The 20,158-nt window shown below is 43.6% G+C and overlaps 1 protein-coding gene across 1 annotated transcript in view; it reads left to right on the forward strand.

Moving 5' to 3' along the window:
- Positions 1–10,863, forward strand: part of HCRTR2 (hypocretin receptor 2) — a 66,439-nt gene extending 55,576 nt beyond the window's left edge. Inside the window, exons 6-8 of the mRNA XM_006262422.4 lie at positions 2,353–2,474; positions 5,489–5,689; positions 9,056–10,863. Of these exons, the coding sequence (XP_006262484.2) occupies positions 2,353–2,474; positions 5,489–5,689; positions 9,056–9,249 (517 nt within the window). The 3' untranslated portion in view covers positions 9,250–10,863. The remainder of the gene's footprint in view (positions 1–2,352; positions 2,475–5,488; positions 5,690–9,055) is intronic.
- Positions 10,864–20,158: the final 9,295 nt, after the last annotated feature.

Raw genomic sequence — 20,158 nt, forward strand, 5'->3', positions numbered from 1 at the left:
TTGACTGGCTGGGCAGCAGCTCTGCAAAAAAGACATAGGTTTTACAGTGGACAATAAACTGAATGTGAGCCAGCAGTGTGCCCTTGTTGCCAAGAAGGCTAATGGTATCCTGGACTGCATTGTTAGGTGTCTTGCCAGTAGGTCCAGGGAAGTGATTATTCCCCTCTACTTAGCACTGGTGAGGACCCATCTGGAGTATTGTGTTCAGTTTTGGGCCTCCCCACTACAGAAAGGATGTGGACAAATTGGAGAGAGTCCAGTGGAGGGTAACAAATATGGTTCGGAGGCTGGGAGACATGACTTATGAAGAAAGGCTGAGGGAACTGGGTTTATTCAGTCTAGGGAAGAGAAGACTGAGAAGGAATTTAATAAAAACCTGAAGAGGAATTCAAAAGAAGATGGAGCTAGACTGTTCTGAGTAATGGCAGATGACAGAACAAGGAGCAATGGTCTCAAGCTGCAGCAAGGGAAGTTTAGGTTAGACATTAGGAAGAATTTTCTCACTAGGAGGGTAGTGAAACACTGGAACAGGTTACCTAGAGAGGTGGTGGAATCTCCATCCTTGGAGATTTTTAAGACACAGCTGGACAAGGCTTTGGCTGGGATGATCTAGTTGGGGATGGCTCTGCTTTGAGCAGAAGGTTGGACTAGATGACCTCCTGAGGTCCCTTCCAATCCTAACTTTCTATAATTCTATGATTATCAGATCTCAGTTTTCCCTCCAACACCTTGACCATTTAGATTGTGAACTTTTGGGACAAAAACACACTTTTGCACTCTGTGGCCACATCCAGATGAACAGGGGTGTGCACTTATAGGGGCACAAATAATAGCTGCACAAATCTGTGTCACTACTTTGTGCTGCAGTGCACACCTGTGCACATGCACTTTGCTGTGGGACATATTGTCTCACTGTGGGCACACTACCCATATCCAGGTCCTCCTGGGTCCTTGTGTGCTGCTGGGAGTTGGCCAGGGCACAGGGTGCTTCAGTGTGAAGCTAGCCAGCAACCAGCCCCTGCACTAAGGCACCCTGCACCCCAGCCAGCTGTGGAGCAGCATGTGGAGATGGGGGAGCAGGCAGTCCAGGGTTGTTTGCTCCCCTGTCTCCACATACCTTGGCATGAGGGCTCTGCAGTGGGATCTTAAAATTTAATTTTGGAAAAAGTATCCTAAAATAAAACCCCCCTTTTAAATTATATTTTTGCTTCCTGCAAACAAATGGCTCGAATATTTAGGTTTTTATTAAGGAACAATTTAGAACTGGAGACAAAGTGTGTGTGTTAAGGGGGGGATTGCTACTTTTTATCACACTGGATACCATTTGCTATATGTATGAGAAGCAGAAATAGGCCCCAAAATTTTGGTCTGGTGTTTCACATATTAAACAACTCGTTTATTTGCAAGGCTATAGATTTTCGCAAAAACAGGTAGCACACAAACCTTTATTGTTAATCAGAAGCAAAACGTATACAGATTTTCAATGCCTCCAATATTGAAAAGGATGCCCAGAATGAATTTAACAGTCAATGAATCAGGTCTTTTTATGCTTTTTTAATTAAAATAAGAGTAATCAGTGAGCCAGTAAAGTAATAGGCAACTCAAGGAACAATATAAAGAATCAAGAGTTTTGTCATGTTTATCAACCAGAATAGCCATAAAACATGGACGTGTTCTAGCCATACACATAATTTTGTGTTTACATTTATGTGTATACACAACTCCCAATAGAAACAAAAGGAAGAAATTGGGGAAACTGAGGAGGGATGGCATTGTTCACTATCCTATAGTGACTCTGATTAAGAAGGACATGACCATAATTTTGTCATTGCTTGGGAGGTTTATATTAAAACAGACTGAATTATCTGGAACACATATAGTTTTCTGTTAAATGTTGAATGCCAGGTACCATTTCTAAATTTATAATTGTTCATATTGTCAGGGTGCAGTGTTTGGGAGGAAAGTATCACCCACAATCAGCATGAACATTTTTTGCATAATCCACAATGATTAAATGTGGTGCCCTTCTACAAAAGGGCAGGCTGTGGAGAAGAAATGGGATATTTTCCAGAGTCACTCAAGTCTGGCTATTCTGAGCTGACAGAGCTATTCAGCTGGCATAATTCTAACAAACTTCCTTGACCAGAAGCTGGACAAAGATCCTATAACCTACAGACTCTGGTTTTGGGTAGAGTTTTTGCATTTTCTAGAGAAAGCTGGCTGTGTCGATCCAGGGATTTCTGGCAAATGAGTCTTTGAAATGGCATTCAAATAAAGTTTGAAATGATTTATATTCAGAAACTTATGCCTCACCTCTCAGATTTTTTCTTTTTTTTCTCCTTTATTCTGCAGGGTTTTCGGCATGTTTAACCATGCTGATGACAGAGAGACGGTGTATGCCTGGTTTACATTCTCACACTGGCTCGTTTATGCAAACAGTGCAGCAAACCCTATTATTTATAATTTTCTCAGTGGTAAGTTTCTAGCTGATGCTAGGTTTTAAGGTTAAGGTTTAGTTTAAGTATAGCAAGTGGTAAAAATATGGTAGAAATCTAACCTGGTAATTAAGAACAGCACAACTTACCATAGGGCCTTAGGTCTAAATCATGATTTCAGTACCACTTTCAAGCATTCTGTGGGCTTTAAGTATCCTCATTCACTTTAGGGGAACAAATATTTGAGTGGGAGTGGCAGAATCTGACCATAAGGAAGGGTCAGAAGTATTGGGAAGCCCTGAGTACATGGAGAAAATTTCTGTTTAATTCAGTTATTCCTTCTTAGGCCTCAACTGGCAGGAATCTCAGTGCAAAATATGGCTTTTTAGAAGGGATAGAAAACAATAAATATTTTTTTAAAGGTTTTGAAAAAATAAGGAATTTCAATGAGCATTCCTAAATGCCATATTTACCAGTTTCTCTTTTATTACCTGACTTTATTATTAATATGAGATTGTTGCTAATAACAAATATGTATGCTATGGATCAAGGGTACTTGTACACGTGAGGGGGGCTTAGTTCCCCTAAACTTAAATGGTGGATTTTTAATTTGTGGGTTGTTAATTGTGACCCACCATTTCAATTTAGGGGCTTCCATCACTGTGTCAGAGCAGTGACGGCCTGCTGTAAGCTCTCGCTGCCCCCTCCCCGCCTCCATCATGGGCAGCTCTACCCAGGAGACAAAAAAGCAGTGAGGGGCCTGATTCTTTTTTTTCTTTACAGTCTGCCTGCCTCTTGCGCAGCCGGGGTGGAGGCAGCTGCCAGCAGCCCCTGGGCTCAGGGGCCCCCGGTCCTTCCCGTCACAGTGATGGCACCCCCCAGGTGGCATCCACCCACTAGCAGCCTGCCTGGGCAGCCCTGGGGGTCACCGGTGCCATGGAGGGAAGGTCCAGGGGCCCACCACTTCTTTCCCCCCCCCCCTGATGGAGCCTGCCTGCACATGAGCTGCTGATGGGTCGTGCAACCCTGGGTCTGTGGAGGGGCCTGGTGCTTCCCTCTATGGTTGTGGTGTCCCCCAGGGCCACCTGGGCAAGGTGCTAGCTGGGTGGGTGCTGCCCCAGCTCACAGGCAGCACCCAGCCCAATCCAATGGTGCAAGGGGCACTGGAATTCCAGGTGTGCTTGGGGAAGCTCAGGTTTGGCGGGCTTTCAGTGCCCTGTTCACTGGCCCCACCATCTTCCCGCTGCCTGGAACCACCCAGGAATGGACTGTCTTGCTCCTGGGGCAGTGCAGGAAAGTGGTAGGAGGGTGGCTGGGTATGCTGGCGACTGGAGAAGGTGCCAAGATTGGTGCATGGGACACTGGAAGCCTGCTAACCCAAGCTTCCAAGAGCCTGCCTGGGTTTCTAGTGCCCTGTGTACCATCCCTGCCACCTTCTCTGGCCACTACACATGTACATGTGCACAATTTTTTTTTTAATCCACAATAGGACAATTAGCCCTGATGAAACTAAAATACATCTGAGGTGACCTAAGTTGCCATACTCAAATTTTAACATGAAAAAGTGGACATATGCACACTGTGGTGTCATTATGTTAGATAGATGATGATTTCTCATTACTTTTTATCATGTGTACATGGCCCCACCATCACATATGCAAGTGCCCCAAGTGAACAAAATTCAGAAGTGTGGTTCAGATAGACCTTAAGTAAACTTTTGGGTGTTCATCAACATGTCAATGTCTGCAAAACTGGCTTAGAAACTTTTTTTATGTTATGAAGTAAAGAGAATTTAGAAGTGGGCAAACTCTTATTTACAAACATTTGTTTCTTCTTTCAGCTGAAATGTATTAGTTTGGAAGCCATATTAAAAAAGGCGAAACTGTATCTAAAAATATTAAAAGAAAAAGTTAACCATATTATTTTGAATGCATTCTGAAGTTAAATTAAGACCTTACGTTAAATCTAGGGCTTCCTTACTTTATCTGAATGGGTTCACCAGATTCTAATCATCACCATAAGAAGTGGCTCAGATCTCTTTATCTAGGCATTTAGTTATATTGTAACATCACTTTGGTTTCTGGGTTCCCCATATATTCATTATGCAACCTGTTTGGGAAGTACATTTTAGGTATCCTCTTTTTACTGATGATGAAACTGAGAGATGAATAAATTGAGGGTATGATCACATAAATATAATGATTCCCTTCATAAAATGATAAAGCTCCAAATTTACTAGTGTGTAATTTTAGCTTATGACAGTTATGTAGTTTTAGTTTTGGTTTATTTAACATGGTTGTCTGCTTTAGTAAGGGACTGGACTTCATAATCATGAGCTCCATATAGTTCTGTGTTTTTGTTTCAGTTTCATCACTGTAAATCAAGTCTCAACTGAAATGTAGGAATTTATATTGCCATGAAACTAGTGTGAGATCAAAATCTGGCCCTGAATAACTTGTCCAAATGCCAGATATACTGATTTTTCTCCCCCACCCTGCTCCTTTATTTCTATATCTTTCCTTCTATAAAGCATTGCTGCAGCAATTTTAATAGGATAGAAGATTTTTAAGGAACATAAAAAAAAATTTTAGAACATTTGATTTAATATATTGAAGTTCATGTGCTTCTGATATTTTAAATTCCCATTTTCTTTATAAATTGTTCAGGATAAAATATAAGTTACTTATGTTCTCCCATTTCACATGTCAGATAATAATACAAACATTTCAAGACATAAAATTTCACTTAAATAAATTAATTGTTTGTCATTTATCCAACAAACCACCTAGGAGAGAGTGACAGGAACTGTTCTACTCTGCAGCATAAAAATAATAGGATTTGCGCTTAGTATAAAACCTGATAAAAAGTGTAATTTTGCAGCTGTTTCCTAAACTTCTTAAACTGCTTTTTTTCCCCATGATATAAAAAGAGTACTTGACTGTTTTGGATATGTTTTTGCACTAATTAACCACTCATCTTCCATGTTCATGGAAGATAGATAAAAGCACAATGTATTTGGATAATGTTTTCATGCCTGCTTTTTTAATCAACAGGGAAATTTAGAGAAGAATTTAAAGCAGCATTTTCTTGTTGCTTCTGTGGCATTCATCATCACCAGGATGAGCGTCTCACCAGAGGGCGTGCAAGCACAGAAAGCCGAAAATCCTTGACCACACAGATTAGCAATTTTGATAACGTTTCAAAACTTTCAGAACACGTTGTACTGACTAATATAAACACAATTCCAGCAAATGGTACTGGACCTATTCACCACTGGTAGTATACTTATCCTGATGTCTTTTAATGCCTTTGTAAATTAAAATTGAGTCATGCCTCCAATAGTCTTTTTACCAGTGTCCAGAAGGCTACAGGGCAAAAAGGAGTTTAAGATTGCAAACTAGCAGTAAGCAAAATTGTTACATAAGCTGTTTTATAAATTAAATTACAACTTAAAAAAAAACCCAAAAAACCTTTAGAAACATAATTTACTTTGCTTTCAACATGTCTCAGATATGTGGGGAGAGAGTATTAATTTTTTGCCTTACTATGTATATTGGGTCCCTACTTGCTTTGGTTTCCAAATAAACAGCAGGTATCATGAAATGTGTAAAATTGGAATTGGAATGTTTTTTCAATAAGCATATATTCAACTTGTATCTGATTCTCTAAATATGCCAAGATAGAGATGATTTTTTCAGAAGAGATATGTTAACTAAGCTCTTTTTTTAAAAAATGGAAAGTAAAAAATAATTTCTATTTCCCAACTCTGGAGATTATCAGAATGGCAGATGTTGGATTGGTATTGCATTCCCCCCAATTCCTTCAGTTAGTGGAAACAACTGTATAATTTACTGTTTGATGTTCCTCTTCCCTTTATATCCCATTAGAGCTCTCCTAGGGTAACAGAGTCCAGAGTCTGTGTGGTGGGATTTTTGCTTCACAAACATCATAATCCTATTAGCAAACATTACACTTTCTTGATAGTGTTGGAGCACTATAGTATAAATTTAATAGCAAAGGCCATATCTAGGCCTCATGTGACTTTGGTTTAGTTCACTAAAGGGCCTTTTCACTGCAGAAAAACAGCGTTCCAGTTGGGAATCACACATACAGATTAATAGGGGTGTGCAAAGTGGACAGTATTTGATCCGGAATGGGATTCAGCCCAATTCGGGGGACAGTGATTCAATTCGCTGATTTGGATCACTGTCCTGATTCAATTCATCTGAATCTGAAGATTCAATTCTGATTTGGAGAATCAGTAATTCGGCCATAGACACAGCTTTATATGTTTTTTCTACGTACCTCGAGGTACCAGGCATGGCTCGTGAACACTGAGATGGTGGGGAGAATAGAGCATCCCACAGAAGCATGGGGAGGGTCTGCTGCCCAGTGCATGGGGGGACCCCCCTGTGCCCCTCTGGCTCAGTGATCAGCCATGGGGGGACCCCAGGTGCATCCCCAGACCTAGGAGGCACCAATCACTGAGCTGGGGGGGGGGGGGGGGAGGCTCCCCTGTGCACTCAGCAGCAGACACAGAAGTGGACCTGAAGTTCTTCTGGTCCACTTCTAGGTCCACCACCAAGCGCATGGAGGAACCTCCCATGCTTCCGTGGGATGCCCCATCTGCCCCACCATCTATGTTCACAAGCCATGCCTGTTACCTCGAGGTATGTAGAAAAACCTTATAAAGCTGTGTCTATGGCTGAATCATCAAATCTTACCAAATTGATTTGGAGGCTTCTGATTCAATTTAGAGAGATTAATTGGTCTCCTGATTCTATTCAGATTTGAAGATTCGGACACTGAATCTCCTCTGAATCGAATCAGCAACCGAAGCTTCACACACCCCTAGATTAATATCTGCTTCTTGTACCTACCCACACATATATGCCTCTAAGCTATTAGAGCTAGTATCTAAAATTCTTCTAGAAGGCTGGACCCATACATTAGCTTAATTCCATTTTGTGTTATTTACTATAGCAGATATCCTCCAGGAATGGAGGAGTAAAGATGATCCCATATTTAACAATAAAACTAAGCAGCAGCAGCATTGAAAATGGGTATAGTTGCAGGCACAGGTCAGGGTGAGCTATGTATAGTTTGCTCTGTTTAACTGAATAATCTTGGGACCATAAAGAGGCTATGTGCTTACCCAGAGTATCCACTTATCCAAGCCAAATATAAGCAAGTAATACTTGTTAAGTACACAACATTGTTGTTGTTGTGGCTCCACTTGTGCTTCATTTTTACGGTTTCTAACAGTTAATTTGGGGGCACTAATAGAGGCCATGAAAATGAAGGAGCTAGTCTGTTTCTGTCATTCCTGTAATATTATCAGCCCTGAAACTGACTAGATCCCTTCATTTTCAGAGCCTGTATTAGTCACTGTAGGGGCAGCTATTAGAAGCCTTGATAGCAAAATCAATCATGAAACTGACTAGCTGTTGTCATTCTCAAAGTTTCTAAAAGCAACCCTTGGATGTCTGCTTTCCTTTCAACATTTCTGGTACAGTTAAGAGTGTGATTGGTAACCAAGTGGACAATTACTGTTACAGTTAGTATGCAGTTAATAATTAAGTTTCAAAGTAAACAGGGAAGCTGAGAGATGCTATGTACTGAAGTAGTTTATGCACTTAACTGATAAGCAGATAATCAGAGTCTGTTGCAATGTAAGTGATAGGCAACAAATTGGGATTGGCAACAGTTTATGTAGTTAAATTAATTATGTACCTATGCAGTATGCCTATCAGCATTAGCCATCTCCCAACCACTATGTAACATAGACAGTCATGATAAAGCCTTTGTATATCTGTCTACCTTACATTTTCCACGCCTAAGTAGGACTAATCAACAAAAAGGGTGGTAATGATTCAGAACTGGTCTTCTAGATAGAAAAATATTTTATTCTATTTGAACATTTTGTTCAATGTTGATATAGAATAATGTATTCGTTTCACTTGACAAAGTTTGTTTAATTTGTTTTTCTCATCTTCTCACACAAAAAATTCTCTGTTCAGAGGTTGACTTCAATGAGAAGGTATCCTGGCTGGGGACCAGGCTAGTAAGCCAGTCAACCTCCATTGCTGGAAACACTGCTCCTGACTACATTCATTATTTTCATTATTCTCACCTCCTTTGCCTATCCCTGATCTGCATGCAATTCCTAAGAATTAGTAGTGTTTTGAGCACATTATCAAATCTTGTTAAGGAACAAGCCAACTTTTCAGTTGAATATTAAATAAGCAGGATTTGGCACTTAGACCTGAGAGAGTAGCTGGCTTGAGAAATTCTGTTTTATCCTTGTTTAATCAAGACATCTGAGCATCATATGTTCCCAGACAGAATATGATACTTTTAAAGATGAATTTAGGATTCCCAATCAATAGCCAATACCTGTAATATTTATCATTAATGCAAGAACATTTTATGAATCAGACTTTCCCATAGACTTTGGGAAGAGGTTGCCTAAAACATTGATAGAAGCAGTTTTTGGCAGTCATGTTACTAAAGTTTTCATTAGCTGTGTTCTGTCCAAATATGACCCCAGCCTCTTGGTGAACCAATGGCAACTTTCACGAGCCATAAAATAACCTTAAAATATATATTATATTTTACAGGTGCCATGGCCATATACAACCCATTGAAGTCAGTGGAACTGCACCTGCACATACCAGGGATGAACATAACTACAAGTTTAGATGAATCAGAGAAAGTTTCTGTGGAAGATACTGGGACAACTGAGAATACAGAGTGGTCCAGATATACCCCTGTGGCTACTAAGCTGACATCCATGGAGTTACATCAAGGATGAATTTGGGCCCATACATTAAAGGCTACTTGAGAATACCAATGTCCTTATACACCATGTGATAGATCACAACAATTAGACAAAGGGATTCCTCCAAAATGACTGCCTCTTCTATTTCCTCTCAATCTTATGGAAACCTACTTACCTCATAATGTGCTAAGAACATGCATCTTTGCAAGTCTTTTTAAAAGAAAGCATTGTATCATGCTTTGTAAATACTGTAGATATTTATTTTTATATATATTTCAGATGCCATGTAACATTCTAAAATGTATCACATAAAGAGCTATGAGTATTTGAAGGCAGAGTTAGAAAACCATTTAGTTTACATCCTGAAGCTATTCATGATGGATTTAATTGTGAGACACAGTTGCTCTTCTTACGCACCAATGAAATTTTACACTTCAACAACTATAGTATACTTTTTACCACATTTTCTGCAGTTTCTCTTGAGATTGTTATTGTGGTATTCACAGCTACTCATTCCAACATAACCACATCCTTAGTCATGGAATATTTGTTTTCTCTATGTAATTCTAAACTGAGAATTTAGAGCCATTTTCCCTTAAACTTGGGTGCCTAAAGTTAAGCATCTAAAAAAAACCAATCTGATGATAAAAGGTGCTGAGAATCTGAAAATAGTGCTCAAATCAATAGGAACTGTAAGGGATTGGCCACTGAAATTTAGACTGCTTTAAGGCTGGTGCCTAACTTTAGCAATCAGTGTCTAAAAATGTTAGTCTCAATCAGGTCCCCTGTGGTCTTTCTGTGAAGTTGAAAACACCAATTTGTCTCGTTTGTTTTTAAGGTTTGGTATTTCAGCTACTGGTTAGGACTTAGATCTTAGTAGTTAATAGATTTTACTGGAAAATTCTTTTTTATCCATGGAAAAAATTGAGTTTTCAGCAAATATAAAAAAATCAAAATATCTCTATTGAGAAACATTGATGAGGTAACTCACATGAGCTACAGCTTACGTGGCTCAAACTCCCCTTACCTCTCCTTGAAGCAGTCTGGTCAGAGGTGTCCCATGTTGCACTGTGTTCCTCCTTCCTGATAAGGACAGGTGATGCATTTTAGGAGGCTTAGCACAGCTGGACCATAGATAAGACATGACATAGGGAGCACCCAAACTGCACCTTGTGTAAGATACTGTGACAGGATATTAGAATCAAAATACATGAAGAGCAACATTTTGGGGAAAATTAGATCTTTATGTTTTAATAAAAAATGAGTATGTGACAAACAAAACAGATATTTTTCACACACAGAATATTTGTTGAAGACCCAATTTTCCATAAAAATGTATTTGATGGAAATTTTTTATCAGTCCTGGTAATTATTTTTTCTAGGTTTTACTGTGACCAGAGACACTTATAAACTGTTTTTCCTCCCTCCGTTTATCTCTCTCTGTATATCTAAGTATTTTTAAAGTGCCTAATTACTCCTCTCATTTAACTCAGTGTTATACTTGTATAACTATAGAGACTTTGTTGAAATTACTCCTGATTTACACTGCTGTGAAGTGAGAGGAAAATCACTCCTCATCCTGTTTGTATATAAAGTTTTTTTAAAGTAAAAGAAAAATAAATATATGCGAAAATAGTTAAAATAAAAGCATAAAAACCTTTAAGTTCTCAACATGTGTAAGTTTAAATTCCCAAACTCAGTTGAAATACAGTTTTTTTTCAGCCAATGATTTTATTGCTGCCCCCTTCAAGAAGAAAAGTCCTGACTGTGGGATGTGCAAATCTGAGAGGGGAGAAGAGGTCTGGGTTTTTTGCACAAGAAATGTTGCAGCTGAATTTCTAGTCTAATACCCACCAAAAAATTGTTGGTCATTATACAGAACCATGTAAGTGGAAAAGAAGAGAAGTGTGGGTGATACATCAAGCATTTACTAACCCATAAGAAAGTTGTGGATAGTCTAAGAACATATACCAGCCTTGTGAAGGAACTGCTGTGGCTCCTAAAAGTATAATTAAAAAAACAAAAAAGGGGGTAGAAAATATTGTTATCTTGAGTTTACTACCCTAAGTTGACAGCAACTCACATTAAAGATTGTGGGAGGGGCAGGACTGAACCTTAGTTGCCAAACCAAATTAAAACTTGAGTTGTCTTGTTTCCTCTGGTCTTCTAAGGATTTAGCCAAGATGTATAAGGAATACATCTTAATGTTCTCACCCAGTCAGGCAAAAGGTTGCATGTTCTGAAATCACTGACATTTCCTCAGTGCTTTAACCTTAAAAATAGATTTCTGTGTGAAAATCAGAAGTAAAAGATGAGGCCTGTTCAGTGATCTGATAAATATAACTTCATTCTAGCAGGAATTTCCACTTAAATATTGCATCTCTGGGAGAGGTATTAAAAGACAGAATTTCTTAAATAAATAAAGCACTGGAACAAGCTATGCAGAGAGGTTGTGGAATCTCCATCCATAGAAATTTTTAAGACTGGGGTAGACAAAGCCTTGGCTGGAATGAGACAGTTAGTCATGGTCCTGCTTTGTGCAAGGGGTTGGATTTGATGACCTCCTCAGGTCTCTTTCAACCCTCATTTTCTATGATTCTATGACAGGGGAGGCAAAGTCTAGCCCACAGAACAGATCAGGCCCATGGTAGACTCTATTTCTCAGCAGCCCCTGTGGCAGCAGTGCCTTCTGGCTGCCACTGCTGGATCCAGTGCCCAGGCACCCCAGCCCATCCACCCCGTATCCACTGCTGGGGGTGGTACTCATGTGGGCAGGACATGTGGCCAGGCAGCAAGGATGGGGCTGCAGCTGGGAACAAGATGGGCCCCTCCCCCCTCCTCCAGCCCCCCCTGACCCCTTACTTACCAGCACCAGAGCCCTGGTGCTGAAACACGCAGCCTGGCCAGCAGCGTGTTTCAGCACCAGGGCGAGTGGCCAACCATAGAGATGCTCTGGCAGCCAAAGCATCTCCATGGAAGACCCAGCCTCTGGTTGCCTCAGGGACTGCTTCACTTTTTTAAACTTCCATTTTCTTAGACCCCTGGGCAGGGGTCTAATTTTCTCCCCAAGTAGCAATTTTGCAGTGCGGGGAACATTTTTTTGTTCCTGCATGTGCCTGTTGCCCCGCCTCAACCTCCTTTGAGGCAGGGCAAAAGGCACGTATGTGCTTATGTGGATGCGCCCATAGAGTGCAGCTGGGTAGCAGTACCTCATCCTCTCTCCACTGTTGCTTCAGGTGGGATCCAGCAGCACTTGAAGAGAAAGAGAGAGAGAGATCCAAAGGTGATCTGCACCTTTATTCCCCATTTTTACCAGAACCTTTAAATTGTGACCCCTCACTATCAAAACTTTCAAATCACCTAAGCTCTGGAGCCTGCTGCTCTTTGTTCTTCCCCTCTTCTGCATCCCGTCTCCTGAATTCAGTAGCAGGGAAAAGGAAGGGTCAAGTGGCAATGGCCCCTGGGCTCTGTGAAAGCAAGGGCTGAGCAACCCTGATGCTGCCATTCATCACATCCATTTGACTACTGTTGATTTCAGGAGAGGTGGATGGGGGAGGTGAAGAGCAAACAGCAGCAAGCTCCAGAGCTGCTTGAAAGCAGGGACTTGGGGTAGACCAGTGTTGAGTTCATAGAATTCACAGCACAGACAGAGCTCCCAGCAGGAGATCCAGTGACATGCTGGTAAGCTCTGAGAGCTCGCTGCACAAGCATCACAGAGCCAAAACCCTACTGGAATTCATTCCTGTGTCCAGCCAGTGTCTTCTACCAGAAGAGTGTGTAAGATAAGAAGAGGGCAGGTGAAATAAATAATGATTCTTTTATTTTGGGTGTCACCCTATGTTTGGGAAATAACAAATAAAGTACCTATATTTATTAAAGGAATATTTAATTCTATTCTATTCTTCTTTTTTAAATTGTATATAGATAGCTAGATAGATATAGTTTCACATTTTCATAGTAGTTTGGGGTCAGAAGGGACCTGAACAGATCATCTAATCTGACTCCCCACCACTGGCAGGAGCACACGCTGGGATCACATGACCCCAGACAGGTGTTCGTCCAACTTCTTTTTAAATTTACCCAAGGTAGGAGTGAGGACCACTTCCCTAGGAAGTTGGTTCCAGATTCTAGCCTCCCTAACAGTGAAATAGTGCCTCCTAATCTTTAACCTGAACCTATTCACCAGCAGCTTCTGGGCATTGTTCCTCGTCACCCCAGGCGCTGCTGAGGGGAATAGGGCCCTTCCTATTTGCTGCTGATCTCCCCTAACAAGTTTGTAGGCAGCCACCAAATCCCCCCTCAGCCTCTGCTTGTTGAGGCTGTACAGGTTCAGGGCCCTCAGCCTCTCCTCATAGGGCCTGCTCTGTTGCCCTCCAACCAAGCGGGTAGCCTTCCTCTGAACCCTCTCAAGGCAGGCCACATCCTTCTTAAAGTGCGGTGCCTAGACCTGGATGCAGTACTCCAATTGTGGCCTAACCAATGTCACGTAGAGGGGGAGTATCACCTCTCTGGACTGGATTGAGATGTATCTTTGGATGCACGACAAAGTGCGGTTGGCTTTGCTGGCTGCCGTCTGGCATTGGTGGCTCATGTTCATCTTGGAATCAATAATGATTCCAAGATCCCTTCCCACCTCTGTGCTCACAAGGGGGGAGCTCCCCAGCTTGTATATATGCTGTGGATTCCTTCTCCCCAGGTGCAGCACCCTGCATTTATCTACATTGAACCCCATCCTATTACCATCCGCCTACTTCTGTAGTCTGTCTAAATCTAATTGCAGCCTCTCTTTCCCTTCGAGTGTGCCTACCTCTCCTCACATCTTGGTGTCATCAGCAAACTTGGACAATGTGTTTTCCATCCCCTCGTCCAAGTTGCTGATGAAGATGTTGAACAGTGAGGGCTCGAGGACTGAGCCCTGGTGGACCCCACTATTCACATCCCGCCAGGTCGAGTACGACCCGTCCACCACTACTCTCTGGGTGCACCCCATCAGCCAATTTTTGACCCATCCAACTGTTTAGGTATCAATGCCACAGTCGCTCAATTTATTAATGAGAATGGGGTGAGAGACAGTGTCAAAGGTCTTCTTAAAGTCCAGAAAGACTATGTCCACAGCAACACCATCATCCAGAAATTTAGTTACCTGTCCATAAAAGGCCATCAGGTTGGTCTGGCAGGACCTGCCTTTGATGAACCCATGTTGAATTCCCCTGTGCAAGATCTCCCTTGCTGCCCCTCACAGATGTGATCCTTGATAATTATTTCAAGGATTTTCCCCAAGACCAATGTGAGGCTTATGGGTCTATAGTTTCCTGGGTCCTCCTTTCTCCCTTTCTTATAAATGGGGACCACATTAGCTAGTTTCCAATCTCCGGGCACCTAGCCTGTGGACCACGATCACTCGAACAGCCGGGCCAAGGGCACATCAATGACCCCCACCAGCTCTCTTAACACCTGTGGGTGGAGGGCATCAGGGCCCTCAGGTTTAAAAACATCCAGCCGTTCCAGAAGATCCCTAACTACATCTGTGCAGACCCGAGGCCTGGCAGTGCTATCCCCAAGATTGTCCCTACCTGTGGCGGGAGAGCTGTCCTGATCCCTGTCCAAGAAGACAGAGGCAAAGAACTTGTTAAAAATGTTGGGTTCCTCATCTGGCGTAGCCACAAGATTACCATTTGAGTCTAGCAGGGGCCTTGCATTACCTGGTTCCCTCTTCTTACTCCCAGTGTATTTGAAGATGGACTTTTTGTTGTCCTTAATCCTGGTTGCTAGCCTGAGCTCCACCCCCACCTTGGCCTTCCTAATAGCCCTCCTACACTCACGGACCAAGAAGGACTATTCCTCCTTGGTGACAGACCCTCCCTTCCACCGGGTGTATGCCTCCCTTTTGGCCCTCAGGCATTCTCAAATGCCTTTGCTGAGCCATGGGGGTTTCAGAGCACTCTTATCTCCCTTCTTTCTCTCTGAGACTGTCACACTCTGAGCCTGGAGGATTGTCCACTTAAGGTACAACCATCCCTCATGGACTCCCATATCCTGTACCTTTTGGGACCTCAGTGCCTCCCCCACTAATCTCCTAAATTCATTGAAGTTGGCCCTTCTGAAGGCAGGGGCTTTAGTCTTGGTATAAGCCCTCAACACCCTGCACTAGATGGTGAATTCCAGCAGGCGATGATCACTGTCACCCAGGTGGTCAAGGACCTGCAGTCTCCTCACCAGGTCGTCCCCAGTGGCCAAGACCAGGTCCAGCAAGACATCTCCCCTAGTGGGGCTGTGCACCTCCTGGATAAGGTGGAGGTCCTGTATTTCAGCTAGGAACCTACATAAATGGTTAGACCTGGCTGACAGCTCCTCCCAGCAGATATCTGGGTAGTTTAGGTCCCCCATGATAATGACATCCTTAGACCTAATGGCCTCCATAAGGTGTACTGATAAATCCTGGTCCAGCTCAACCCCTTGACAGGGTGGTCTGTAATAGACATCCACCCACCGTAAGATCCCTTTCACTTTGCCCTCCTTGAAGTTTGATCCACAGTGCCTCTGCCTGACCTTCCTCTGCCCCAAAGCTAATTCTTGATGATGTGAGTTGCTCTTTGACATAGATGGTGACCCCCCTGCCTTTCCTCTCAGTCCTGTCCCTTCTATATAGTGCATATCCCTGAACGCCCACCGCCCAGTCATGGGTAGGATCCCACCAGGTTTCTGTGAGCCCCACTAAGTCTGGATTCTTCCCTGCTATCAAAAGGCAAAGTTCCTTCTGCTTTCCCCCCATACTACGTGCATTAGTGTACAGACATGTGAGGCCTCCTGAGAGTGCATGTATCTCCCCCCTGCTCCCAGGACTGCTGTGCCCATTGTTGCTTACCTGGGTTTCTCTTTCTCTTGTCACCTTGCTAGTTGGCAAAACATCCCTTCCTCTTTGGGCAGCCCCTTCCCCCGATGAAGCTAGTTTAAAGCCCGCCAAACGAGATCAGCCAACCTAGAGGAAAAAATGCATTTACCCTTGGGTGAGAGATGTAGTCCATCCCACCCCAGCATGCCCTCAGCCCTGAAATATGGGTCATTGTCCAGAAATCTGAAGCCTGCTTCGTAGCACCAGCTCCAAAGATGCCTGTTAACTACACCGATACAGGCTTCATGGCGTCTACTCCATCCACACACACCCGCACACGCATGCACACACACACACACACACCCACCCCTATATGTATTTAATAAAGGAAAAAATATTCATGCAACATCAGGCCCATTAGTCTGACCTCAGTACTGTAAAGGAAAGAATAATTAAACAGAAGGAAATAAACAGACAATGGGATAAAATGAAGCATTCTTAACCAAAAGTAGACTGTTCCAGACTAACTTGATGTATCTTTGGTAAGCTTAATTTTTTTCTCGGCAAGGAAATGCAGTAGATATTATTTATCTGGACTCCAGTGAAGCACTTTGATATAGTACCTTCTAAGAAATCATTTTTAGTTAATGAAAATGGAGATTAGTAGAAAAATTATAAGGTGGAAGTAAGAAAATGGCTTGAGGGAGGTTATTTTAAAAAATAATTTTCTCAAGGGTGAGTCTTGGAACTCATCTGTTATATATTTTTAATCGTGACCTTGACACAAAAAGTGAGAATATGGTGATTAAATTAAGAATTTCTGTAGGGGGAACTAGGTTTTTTCAAGTTAGGGTCTGGGAGCAGTGACCAGTACTGCAAATGTGGCTGTACCTGCCTGTTCCTAGCCCTGCCTTGCACTAAGGCAGGCAGACCATGCCACAGAAACAGCAGACAGAAATGTTTTTAAAGTCTCTCCTCCCTTTCCTTTCCTGTTCAACAGCACCTCCTCTCCTATTCCCCACTCTAACTCTCTACTTAAGCTTCTGGGTGCAGAAGGGGAGACCTGACTGCCATTGCTGCTATTCCAGTTGCTGGGATCAGTGGTGGTGGTGGTGGTAAATAGGTTCCTGTTTGTTGCACCTGCTCCTGGGCTGATGGGGAGTACCTGGGGTGACTGGGCAGGAATGGAAACTTGCTCATCACCACCAGCCCAGCTCTCTATGCAATTAATTTGGAGTGGGTATGGAGCAGCTCTAGAGCTCCCTCTGCTCCCAGGTTAGCCAGGGGAAGAAGCAGCAGGAAAGGGAGAATGAGAGAGGAAGGGAGGTGCCACTGAACACAGAGCAAGGGATGGGGTGCCAAGAGGTGCTTCTTACTAACGCTGTGTGAAATTTCAGCAGCTGTTTCATTTCAGAGCTTTTTTAGCCCATTTCAGTGCCTGAAATACCAAATCCAAAATGAAATGGAAGGCTCCAAAACATCTCTGAAACAAAATGAAACAATCCAAAACATTTCAGAAAATTTTAGTTTCGGAGCCAGGCTTGTAGGGGAACAGAAATGCAGAAGAGGGAAGGGGAAGAGAGAGTGGGGGAAGGACTGCTCTGATATTGACATCTGTATCTGGCCAGTGTCTGCGATCTGTCCCTGAGGTCCCTTGCAATCCCAGTGCTCTGGGAGAGGGATGGAGAAACAGCATATAAGGCTCTCTGTGAAGCCTTTCTGTCCCTTTTGTGAGCTGTCTCTCTGGAAGCAACAGCATGTAAAAAGTACTGTGGCTGGCTGCAGTGACGGGCTTCCTAGTCAGTCTCCTGCTAGTCTCTCTTTTTGGAAAGGATTGGATACACCTTTCCAATATATTATAGATACAAGGTATAGTAAGCAGATAGATAGAAGAAGATATAGTAAATAGAATATATAGTAAATTAAGCAGATAGAAGAAAAAGATATCGTAAACACATAGATACAGGTGACCCTCGCCATTCACAAGGGATATGTTCCCATAATCCCTGCAAATGGCAAAATTCGCAAATAGGGAACTGCATTCATGAACACAGTGCCCCCAGTGGCTGCAAGGGGTGGGCATGGCTCTGGTGGCAATGGTGGGAGTGCAGCAACGGGAATCCAACGGCAGAAGCCCGGCAACAGCAAGCATGGAGCTCCCAAGGAGCTCCAGCAAGTGTTTAAAGTGCATTTAAAATGCAGGTTCAGGATTCACGAATATTTGAAACTGTGAATCCTGAACCCGCAGATACCGAGGGTTTCCTATATAGCCAAATAAGCAGATAGAAGAAGATACAGTAAACACATAGATATAGTCAAATAAGCAGATAAAAGAAGAAGATATATAGTAAATACATAGAAGATATATTACACACACACACACTTTCCAGCACAACAAACATTATGAAGCATGCTAGAAAGGCAGGTGCCAGGTCTTCTGGCAAGGGAGTAAGAGGGGGCAGAGGGAGAGCTCTAAGTTCCCCACCCCCCAGACTTAGATGCACCCTCTTCCCTAGTATGCATGAGGCTTCTGCTGCTAGTGGCAGCAAGGAGGTGGGAGCAGTGTCTGCATCTGCCCCACCTCCATTAGCACCAGCAATAATAATAACCCCCAGCACCACCTGCATGACAAGCACCAACATGACAGTCTCCTCCACCCCAGTTTCAGTTCCCAGCATGAGCCTCCCAGTGCCAGAGGAGGAGCTGGATCTGGAACCAGGGGAGCTCAGTGCCATAGCCAGGGATACCCTCCTTAGCCAGGTGATCCCCATAGTGAGGGAGCTTCAGAACGAAATTAAGAAGTTCAAGGGGATAGATGTTCCTGCCTGGGGCAAACTGTTGTTACCAGAGGTGCAGGCACTTGTGATGTGGCTGAAGGAGGGCATCAAGAAATGGCTGAAACCATTCCAGTCCAGTATGGTCCACATGGTGGCAGGCAAGTGCAACTCAAGGGTGAAGGGGAGTGTCTACGGCAGCAAAATCCTGGATCACTGGATGGAGGTGCTCATGAACAGGGTCAGGGAGCCAGAAGGGCAAAGGCAGGGGGATGTGGAGGAGGGGGATCCACTTTCCTGTGCCAGCACTCCATCCATCAGCCAGTCTCCTCCTCCACCACAGGCACTGCCAATGTGGGCCAAGGGCATGGCTTCCATGTTAGCATCCAGAAGCACCAGACCACAGCATCAGGCAGGTAGTGCTACAGCCTTGGTGGCTACCTATCTTGATTAGGATGTGAAACCACTGCTCTGTGACCCCTTGGCTACTGGGCAAGCCACAGCCAGATGTGGCAGGATCTGCCACAATTGCCCTGGGAACACCTGTCCTGTCCACCAACCAGTGTTCTGAGTGACAGGGTGTTCAGCATTGCTGGGGATGTTGTGACATCCCACTGCACCTCCTTTGATCCTGGTTTGATGGAGCAGCTGGTGTTCCTCAAGGTGAGCCTCCCACTGCTGGGGTTCCCCAAGCTCCACATGCAGACAAAATGAGTGCCACCCTCCTCACTCCGGCCACACCTATTTCCTTTTTATTTATTTTTTAAACCATTTAACGCCCCATTCTCAGAGATGGAGGTGGCAGTCACTGTATCAGCAGCCAGCAGGGGAAGAACATGTCCCTGCTGAGCTCCTGTGCCAGGATGAACTTGGAGATATGGGCTGGGGCTTTGCCCCAGGTCCTCAGCATGTCCTAAAACTGCACCTTGCCAGTGTTGGGAGGCTTGGTGGGACTGCTGGTGGTGCAGCAGCTCCCAAGAAATACCAGAACTGCAAACCTCCCTTGTTAAAGGTGGGTAGGAGGTGCCTTATAACCTCCAGCCACCACACACACACACTGTCCTGGCTAGGGAAAGCCTAGACCTGTAAGATCTTTGAGAGGCCTGAGGCTTGCTGGTTACAGTGGAGTTGTGAGGCTTCAGGTGAGCTTAGCTGCCTGGGATGCCATCTGTGAGGCATGGGCCACAGTTTTAGGGGAGGTATGGAGCTGTGGAATGGATGCATGTCACCCCTAGACATCAGGAGCTTAAATGGGCAGCCTCCCACCTGGAAAATATCTGAATCAATTTTCCATCAAGGCATGGAAGGTGAAAGAGGGATGGGTGGTTGGCCCAGA

Source organism: Alligator mississippiensis, chromosome 1 (assembly GCF_030867095.1).
Source record: "Alligator mississippiensis isolate rAllMis1 chromosome 1, rAllMis1, whole genome shotgun sequence".
NCBI classification, from domain to species: Eukaryota; Metazoa; Chordata; order Crocodylia; family Alligatoridae; genus Alligator; species Alligator mississippiensis.